Here is a 9,853-nt window from a genome sequence, read left to right on the forward strand (position 1 = left end):
TATAATATCTATATATAATATCTATATATAATATCTATATATAATATAAACTGTAGTACAGCTTCTAGCAATTTTAGAATAGAACTCTTAACTAAGCACCTTTTGCACTACATTCCTGAAATGTTGTTTTAATATTTCTGGTCAGGGATTTCAACAGATAAAGACTTTTAGAACATTTTATCTGTAGAAAACATACTTAAAAAAACCACATAACAGGCACATTGCTTGATATAACTGAGCCAAAGCTGCTCAGAGGACTCAGAAGCCTTGAAGCTATTTTAAGGAGAACAGAAGATGATAAAGAGGAGGATGAGGAGGAAGGAGAGGTCTTTGTGACCACTTGTCACAGTTGGAGGAGTGTCTGAGGGAGGTCTGATGAGACAGACAATTTTGGGCTGGGTATAATCAATGATGTAATATTCAAATATTAATTATAGTTGTAAAAATATTAAGGCCTATACTGTAGTGTGTGCAATATATATTTTGTGCACCTGAAGTGCTATGATGTAAGAACTGCTTTCTACTCTTCTCTACTCAAAATTGTCCAGAACTATTTCTCCTAATTCAGCCCTGATTTAACACCACACCATACCTTTTTGTCCAGCCCATAGGCAATGGCAGCTGCTGTGGGCTCATTGATAATTCTCAGGACGTTGAGCCCTGCAATGGTTCCAGCATCTTTCGTAGCCTGGCGCTGGGAGTCGTTGAAATAGGCTGGGACAGTCACCACTGCATTAGTAACAGTCTGAAAAACAGCAACCAACAGCTCAGTTATCCATGTCAACTGCTCAGAGAATTACTCACTACATTCCACTCGAGTCCTAAACCTCACCTTTCCAAGATAAGCCTCTGCAATTTCCTTCATTTTGGTTAAAACCATGGAAGAAATTTCTTCTGGGTAGAAACTCTTTGTCTCGCCCTTGTACTCCACCTGCACTTTGGGCCTGCCAGCATCATTCACCACAGTGAAGGGCCAGTGCTTCATGTCAGACTGGACCACAGAGTCGTCAAATCTGCGCCCAATCAACCGCTTTGCGTCTGGAAAACACAATTTGGCCATGAATATTATGTTTATTCACAATTAAAAACTCTAAGTTCTTCCTAAAAATGCAGAAAACCATGGAACATTATCCTTAATCTGGAATTATTACTGCCTGGGTGCAGGCACTGCTGACTTTCACCACAAACTCAGTGGTATCACCTCAGAAATGCTGCAGCTGTAGCATAAACCAGCATGAGACAGTTAGTGAAGGCCATTTAAAACAAACTGTCAAGAAATCCTGTAGCAAGGCAAGGTTTTAGCCCTAAGGCAATTACCTTCCCTGCATATATTATAAAATTAATTAGCAGTAATCTAATTATATGAATCAGGCTAAAAACAAATTAGGGATTTTAATTTGCAAGAGGAAGCTCTAAGCCTGCTATTAGTAATTATTGTAATCAGGTAACATTTATCCCTTTGCTCGGTTTCTTTACACCAAATCTAGCAGTCCTGCAGCCTTACCAAAGACTGTGTTGGTTGGGTTCATGGCCACCTGGTTCTTGGCAGCATCTCCAATCAGCCTCTCTGTGTCTGTGAAGGCCACATAGCTCGGTGTGGTCCTGTTGCCCTGGTCATTGGCAATGATTTCCACCTTCCCGTGCTGGAACACGCCAACACAGGAATAGGTGGTGCCAAGATCGATCCCGACAGCTGGTCCCTTCGACATCTTGTCTGGAAAATAAAATAAAAATAAAGAACTTTAATTAAAAGGGAAGAACTGCTGAAGGTTGCCCAGAGAAGCCGTGGCTGCCTTATGTCTAAAGAGTTCAAGGCCAGGTTGGAGCAACCTGTTTTATTGGAATGTGCTCTTGCTCGCAGTCGGAGGTTGGAAGCGGTCGATCTTAAAGACTCCTTCCAATCTAAATTGCCCTGCTACTGCAGGATGACCCCTGCAATCCCATTCCCGTTATCCCACGTGGCGCCGGGAGCACACCGGGTGCATTCCCACCTTCCACCGCTTGGCGTCCTTTGCTCCCCCCACCACGTGGTGCGTTACTACAACTCCCGGCGTGCCCCGCGCCGCCCGCGCCGCGTGACGGAGGCGGCGGGGCAGGCCCGGGGGCTGCCGGGAAATGGAGTCCGCGCCGGGCGCGCCGCGTGTGCTGGCACAGCCCCAGCCCCGTGCGGCACCGACCCCACTGCGATTCATCCTCCCGCAACACCCCGCACGGGGCCGCTTCTCCACTCTCCTCCCTTCCTCCCCGCCTTTAAGCACTACATTCCCCGGGGCGGCCCCTTAGGGAGGCAGCTTGGACGCTGCGTCTCCTGCAGTCCTCCCCCTCCCGCCCGTTTCACCAGACGCGCGGGGGGGGGGGGGGCGGGAAGGAGCGGAAAAACTGCTCCCAGATCAGGAGAAAACCGGGGATAAAAAAAGTACCGCAGCGGCAAGAAACGCGTCTGCACCCGCCATTCAAGCCCGATCCCCGCAGCGAAAAATCCTCTCAAGACACAAAACCACCCGCGCCCTCCCCAGGCCGACCCAAAGCTCCCTCCCTCTGTGCCTTCTCCTACGCAGCCACATCCCCCCGCACCCCCCGCGTGTCGCACAGTACCCTCCCAGCGCCATTACCCGCAGTCCGGCCCGGTCTGTTTCTCACACGGGAACAGAGGCTCCGCTCAACTCCTGTTCGCTCAATGCCCCGCGCCCGCCGAGCCGGCTTTTTATACCCGCCCAGAACCTTCCAGAAGGACACGCCCCCCGAGCGTTGCCCGGGCCAATCAACCCGCGGGTTCCACCCCCTTGCCCGCCGGTGATTGGTCGCCGTCCTGCGTGACGCACACCGGAAAGGGGCGTGGCGCGCCGGCCGGCCCCGCGTTCTGGAACCTTCATGCGCTTTCCCCGCGCACCCCCCGCCCGCCACGAGCGGGGCGGGGCTTCCCGTGCGCCGCGGCCAATCAGAGCCCGCGTCGCCGGCCGCGCGCGGGTGACGACCCCCAGGGGCGGGGACAGGGAAGGAGCGGCAGCCAATCGGCACGCGGCGTGCCCGGGTTTCGTTTGCATATTTCGCAACGGGGCCAATGGGAGCGCGGGCATGGAGGGTGATTTGCATAGAGGGAGAGCTGGAAGGGGGGGAAGGCAAGATGGCGGCGCCATGAGGGGCAGAGACCACAGAGGTCCCGTGGGGTTAATTAGCGTTAATAATTAAGAGATCCTCTGCCCCCGAGATCCCGCTGTGCCCTCAGAATTCCCTCCTGCCTCCCCCCCCCCGGTAATGGCGGCGTTTCCCGTTGCTGTGCTCGCAGCCCCTCCCCACAGCCTTCCCCACAGCGTGTGCTCAGGGAATCTCCCCGGTACGATAATCACCGTCCTCCATGTTCCCTTCAACAAGGCTCCCGGGTTTATCCCCGCGCCCTCTTTCTCTCCCAGGAAACCACGTTTGTGGTGGTTTAGGGTGACACGGGGTTTTTCCACAGAGCAAAATCCACCTCAGCGTCTCCCTGCTCCATAATCCATCCCAACTGTCCTTATCCATCAGCAGCTCTAAACCAAGCCAAGGCACAGGGTGTTCCCCCCCTTGGCATGTCCCTGCTGCTCACTTGCAGCTCCCAGCAGGGATTATTTCTGTGGAAATAGTGGAAATAATGTGGAAAGCAGGCTGTCCCACATCCCTTGGGATCCAGGGAGCACCACACAAACACTGGGATGGTCCCAGCACCTGAGGCTGGAGCAGAGGTCAGGAGTCACCTGAGGTCAGGCTGAGGACTCAATCCAGTTTTTACACGGTGTAAAGGGCAAGTGGAAAAGTCAGGGAGTCACCAGGAGGAGGGAACACAAGATAAGAGCTCTCAGCGTGAACTATTACCCCATACCTGACTGGGTACACCCCACCCTGTCCAGAGCACACCCTGCTCCCACCTTACACCAGAGATGCTCCTCGGTGTAACTCACACTCAACACACCACACGCAGGTGCTGTTAGCCTTCAGAGTTTTTTTGTTTGTAAATCAAGAGCAGAATTCCACTAGGACCTGCACCTCGAAATTCCACAGTGACATTTAGATGTGCAACCACACTGGGCAGAGCAGAGTGATAGCAAGTGAAGGGAGCCTGGAGCAGCAGTGAGTCAGTGCAGGGTGGAGGGCAAATGACTCATTACATTAGGAATTAAAGGCTGTTAACGAACTGGACCAAAGTAGCTCATTTACTGTGTATCAGAAAAATTAAGGCTTGGCAGGCTGGCCACTGTTATGTATTTTGTGTGGAGTTTCTTCAAATTATGGATTCCAGTTATTTCTGGACGTGAATTTAGTACATTAGGGATCCAGCACTGCTTTTCCTTTAAGAGTTTAAAACAGAATTGGGAGGAGAATAGAGATTATCAAAGACATTCCTCCTGCTCACAGCAGCAACATTTATTTATACACCACCTGCATCTGCACTCCCTGGCTGAAGTTTGAAAATCACACATTTGCAAGGCCATCCCTTCCCTCTCCCACCACATTCTCCCCCTCCAGTGTGTCAGTACAAACGGATCCAGGTTAAAAATAACCCCAGATTCCTGATACTGTACAAAAGTATGCAACTGCTCCACTCCTAATCAGGATTTTTAACGTCACCAACTCCAGTGGGAGCCAGTGACGGTGTTTTCTTATGAATCAGAGACAGCCAGGACACACCTGTGAGACCACTGCGTTCTGTTTTAAATCCTGTCTGGTGATGTTGCAATTTTTACTCCCAGATTTCAGTAAGGAGCATTGCTGATGTGGGGAGACCTCTGCAAAACACCCTCGGGGAGAGGAGGCTGAGAGAAATCAACCACAATGACGTTTAGTTACCCTTAAAATCCCACCTCCACCTCCCACACTGGAGATTCCTGTCGGCTGGCTCAAACTGTTCATCTGCAGAGAAGATCTGAACTGTCTGAGCACGGGTCAGGTGGTTGTTCAAGGTTTCCTTGTCACCTCACAGCCTTTGAGATCAGTGAAACACGGGCTGGTTCAGCAGTAAGGTCACAGGGGTTTATATCTGTGCTGGCACTATTTACCACCTCCATCCTCAGCCAGAATATCTCAGGTGGAAGAGCTCCATGGAAGACAAAACACCAGTCACTCGATACACCCAAGGTCTCACACATTTCATACCGTGGCCTGTAATTTAGACTGAAAAATACCCAGGAAAAAAAAAACAGCTTCTCCATGTTTCCATGCAAATATGCAAATAGTCCTCATTGGTATTTTTAACTCTGTATTTTTTCCCTTGGATTCAGCTTGACAACACATAACACATCACACCACAGAAGATGGAGCACTGTGCAAGTTGAGTTGAGCTGCAGCACTTTAGCTGCAGCACCTTTATTTATAAAACAACCAACCAAAAAAAAAATTATGAAATCATTGATTCAAAGGAATCAATAATAAATATTTGCTTTCCTCTGAGCTGTTCAGACACAGTACAAGTACACCAATTATAGCAGGTAGAAGAGATGGAAGCTTAGTTCAGCTGCTGAGAAACAAAAGAAAGCTACATAACATGGTCTGCATTTAATCACACAAGTAATAACTGGTATATGACAGTAAATGCTTTAATACACTATTTTACAAAGAGTTTGGCTTATGGTTCATTTGCTTCCCTTGTGCAACTCCTGAAAATAGAATACCTTTGGAATGATCTCTTTCTCCTGTTCCCTTTGAGTAATGAATTTTCCCTCTGGGTTTCCTGCTGCCAGCAGAAGTGCAGCACTGACTTTGTGTTCCCCTGGGAGATCTCTGATGTGGGGGCTGGAAAGCACCTCAGTGTTTTAGAGTTAGTGATTTTAAATCATTGTGGTGCCCACGTTCCCTAAGCAGGGCCACACACACCTTTGTTGCATGGCAGGAGAGGTGCTTTTTCTGGCAGGGTTCCTATGCAGATACCTGGATAGCAGGTACCTGAACTGCTTCCCAACAGGGCTTGGAGCAGCCAGGAATGATCACACACTCCAGGCTTCAGCGATTCTTCCAGCTGACCTTCACCAAAAGGCTCATAAACCTTTCAGCCCCTGCAGTCACACTGATACCTCATAGGGCAAGGAGTGACTTCTCTGCTCAGGGAGGGTTGGGACACCAGGAGAGGGTTGCCACAGCTGATCTGTCCTGCAGCTAATTCCCAAAGGTCTCCAGAAACTCCGCCAGGAGCAGGCTGGTGCATTCTCCGAGCCTCCAGGCTGCAGACAGAGGATCCTCCTCCCTAATAATTACAAGTCTGGCTTGTGACTCAAAGCCAACCTTTGGTTCTCAGGCTGGGACCAGCTGAGCTGTTGGAATTGTCACCCTCAGTCTGTGGTGAGGAGCTCCTGGTTGCCCAGGCAGGAGAGAAGCACTCGGGGGTTTGTGAGGATCCTCAGCTGCAGCACAGGTGACATGAAGCACAATAGGCAGCCATAGAAGAAGCCCCAAACTGCTTCAGCCATCCTATTCCTGCTCTTGGGATTCCCCCAGGGCTCAGGAAAAGAGCAACTGCAGAGGAATCACAGGCACTTACAGCTGCTGCTCCAAACAGCTGATCAGTAATGTGCTCCTGGAGCCTCCAGGGAATCTCTCTGGGTAAAATGACAGAGGATCCAACACCAGGAGCTGTCATGGGAGCAGCAGTTTGTCAAACACCTCATACCAGCTCTCCTTTGCTTAAACCTGTGACTCAGGATTGTCTTCCCTGCACAACATCAGCACTTTGTCCTGCCAAGGGTTGACTCAGGGGTAGAGAAAGCGAGTGAAATTTCGGTACATCTGATGAAAATGGGTGACTGCTCCTAGGAAAAGAAGTTCTCACATAGTACAGGGCAAGTTTGAAATCTATTTCCCATATGGAAGCAGCCCAAGCAGGGCTTGGCTTTGATCAGGTTGTTTAAGATCTCAAGTGAGGAAGTTATAATTCCGACCTTCAGTCAAAAAAGGAGATAAATTACAGTCCTGGAGTGAAAGGATTATAGATCTGTGGTTCTTCTGTGCAGGTCCATTTTCTATAGACTCATCCCACAAATTGAAGAAAACCTTCCCTCCCCTCAAATGGAAAAAAAAAATCCACCCTCTTTTTTTTTTTAACTGAAAATCATCAGTCCAGGAATACAGGAATCTAAAACCTACAAGCTCAGTGTCTTGTGTGTAGCAGTGGTCAGAGCCAAGTCCTTCAGAGGAAAATACAAATGACAGAATTCTGCATCTGTCTCCCATCCTTTCCTATTGGCCTTCAACTTGAAGTGTAAGACTTTATATTCCTTGCAAATGTTTAGTCTGGTCAATCACAAAAAATATTTTTTACAATTCTTGCAGTTTTTTAAGAACCTTGCTAAAGGTTTAAGCCTCGACTACAGCACGTGGCCCAGCATTTGGTGTAGGAATGGGACAATGCACACAAATATCTCCTGGTGGAAGCAGCATTGTGCTTGTTTACCTGTCCCAGGTGTGTTTTCCTCATGTCCTTCAGTCTTACCTGGAGGCCACCTCAAGAGTGCTGTTGGTTCAGTCTTGGGAAGAGCTCTCCATAAGGCTTCTACAGCACAGCTCACCCCAAAACTGGGGAATTCACCACCTGCCAAGGACAAATATCTTCCAAATGCTTCATCCAGGCTTTTTGGTAGATTGGTGGCCCTCCCTTTCTGAGGAGCTGCCTCCCTTCTGGATTCAGGGCCCAGTTCTCATCTCACTAAGGCTCATTTGCCACAGACCCCACTCCAGAGGGGTTTCTGTGGCTTTGCAGTGCTGGCCATGAAAGCAGAGCAGGCTCCAGGCCGTGTCTCTGGGTGCATCAGTAAGTTTATTCTGGCAATTAAAGCACCTCTGTTTTCTTGACATAAAAGGTCCTTTCTCTTTAATACAGAGTTCAGTTCAGACACTTGCCTTAATACTGCATCTCCTGACCTGTTGGAGTGATCCTTTCATTTCCACTTCAGTTCCAGCCTCCAAAAGCATTTCACTAGAGGACTGAATGGAGAAAACGTGAAGCACCTTCAGTCCCCTTTGAGGCTGGACACCAGCCTGCCCTCAAAATCTTCAGGTGAGACCATGCATCTTTGAGAAAGTTCTCCAAAACCAGTACAAGAGACTTCTCCCTCCCCACAAAACCTCTCTCTGGCATATTATGCATCTTTATGTCTCTGTTGATCCCTTTTAAAAAATCCTGAGGTTTGGTTTCTTTTCACGTTGCAGTTTTTAAATGCTCGGTGTTCCATTTCCAAAAAAAAAAAAAACCAATAAGAGATAATTTAAAAAGAAGCTCCCTTTTCCCTCAAATGGCTCCCTTCTCCCTCAAATGTATCTCTCTTCAATAAAAGAAAATCCCATATCAGAACTTCAATAAATGAAAATCCTGTATCACAACCTCAGTGCTGGAAGATGTACGAGAGTTAAGTGGGAGGGCTTCTTGTGGTGTGAATAATCACGAGTGATTAAAATGAAGCTGACCAGGAAGATAATTAGCTAATCTAACAACTCCTATGTGGCTGGTGGTGTGTGAAGTGTTTCTGGGCAGCAGGAGCCTCCCGAGGGTCACACGGTCTGGAACGCCCGGCTCTGGGCAGGCACCATCACCAGCGTGGCTCCCATTTTCATCAGGTTGTTGTAGTCGACCTTCTTTGGCTCCATCTCCTTCCCTTCCATCTCCCTCTGGCTGTACTGGGGAGGGGTGAGGTGGGGGGTGGCTTCCGTGGACAAAGTCCGCTGGCTGCGGGAGGCACTGTTGGCTGTGGACCTGGTGGAGGAGGAACCTGAGCGGGAGCTCCTGGAGCCAGAGGAGGAGGAGCTGGGCTTGACCAGATGGGCCTTGGGGGCCTCTGCATCTTCTCTGCAACCAAACAGATGGCAGGGGCTCAAACACCACTGACTCATTTCACCACTGCCATAAGCAGTTGCTCCCTGAAGCTGCAAATCACCAGGGAATATCTGCCCAGGAATCCGTTTTCTGTTCTCTGCTTTCTGAATTCTGTGCTCTGTAACTTGGTGGACTGAACCCCCTGTTGCCCTGCAGAGCTGTTGGTCAAACAGCTTTGGAATAAACACACACAGCTCTGTGTGTGGAACAAATACCAAGTGTCACTGCAAACAGCTCAGATAGAACTGTCTGCTCTGTAATCCTGACTCATAATGAGAAATGGCCTGGGCAAGACTAGCTGAAACCAGTTTTTCCACTTAAAATAACCTGTGGGTAGGGAAAGAAGTGCAAGAACTGGGTCCTGAGAGAAAGAGAGAGAGGATGTAACAGTCAGGCGTGAAAAGGTGATACAAGAGGGTGAGGCTCCAACTGAAAATTCGTGCAAGGTGAGAAAGCGAAGAAAGCAGGAAAAAGGGAAGGGAAGGAATCAGCAGAGGCTGCTTTCAGGCTGGCAAGCTGAGTGTGAGGCAGAGGAATCAGCTGCTGAAGGGATTACAGAGATGTCATATGAGGGCAGTCATACAAATAGACACAAAGATGGATCAAGGCACGGGGGTTGTTTCTTCCAGCTAAAACTCCTTCCTGGAAATAGATCTTTCCAGTGCTTTCCTTCCTGAGGGGTTTAGGCTGGGTTGGCTGGAGACCAATCTCTGCTTAGGGGAGTTAAGGGGCAGGCCTGGAACAGATGAGCTCCAAGAACATGTGTCAGCATTGGTGGGGTGAGGCTGCTCCCCTCACACACAGCTCAGGGATTGCTCAGCACGGCTAAATCCAGAGCACAGTTGTTCAAAAGGCTCAAGGAAGACTGAGAGAACCTGCCTGTCTTGGAGCGTTCCCAATAAAAACTGCGATTGAAAAGGAGGAAGGAGAAGGAGAAAGAAAGAGAAGGAAGGAGAAGGAGAAAGAAGGAGAAGAAAGGAGAAAGAGAAAGAAGGAGAAAGAAGGAGAAAGAAGGAGAAGGAGAAG

At 49.1% G+C, this 9,853-nt stretch overlaps 2 protein-coding genes across 2 annotated transcripts in view; both read right to left on the reverse strand.

The window, feature by feature from the left end:
* The window catches only part of HSPA8 (heat shock protein family A (Hsp70) member 8), a 6,044-nt gene extending 3,300 nt beyond the window's left edge, over positions 1 to 2,744 (reverse strand). Inside the window, exons 1-4 of the mRNA XM_027699651.1 lie at positions 2,613 to 2,744; positions 1,505 to 1,714; positions 833 to 1,038; positions 593 to 745 (exon numbers count right to left, since the gene is read on the reverse strand). Coding sequence (XP_027555452.1) covers positions 593 to 745; positions 833 to 1,038; positions 1,505 to 1,709 — 564 coding nt within the window. The 5' untranslated portion in view covers positions 1,710 to 1,714; positions 2,613 to 2,744. The remainder of the gene's footprint in view (positions 1 to 592; positions 746 to 832; positions 1,039 to 1,504; positions 1,715 to 2,612) is intronic.
* Positions 2,745 to 5,299: 2,555 nt separating this feature from the next.
* The window catches only part of CLMP (CXADR like membrane protein), a 41,540-nt gene continuing 36,986 nt past the window's right edge, over positions 5,300 to 9,853 (reverse strand). The window contains exon 7 of the mRNA XM_027699425.1: positions 5,300 to 8,800. Coding sequence (XP_027555226.1) covers positions 8,506 to 8,800 — 295 coding nt within the window. The 3' untranslated portion in view covers positions 5,300 to 8,505. The remainder of the gene's footprint in view (positions 8,801 to 9,853) is intronic.

The sequence above is a fragment of the Neopelma chrysocephalum genome, unplaced genomic scaffold (genome assembly GCF_003984885.1).
Source record: "Neopelma chrysocephalum unplaced genomic scaffold, ASM398488v2 Primary Assembly neopelma1_138, whole genome shotgun sequence".
Taxonomy (NCBI): Eukaryota; Metazoa; Chordata; class Aves; order Passeriformes; family Pipridae; genus Neopelma; species Neopelma chrysocephalum.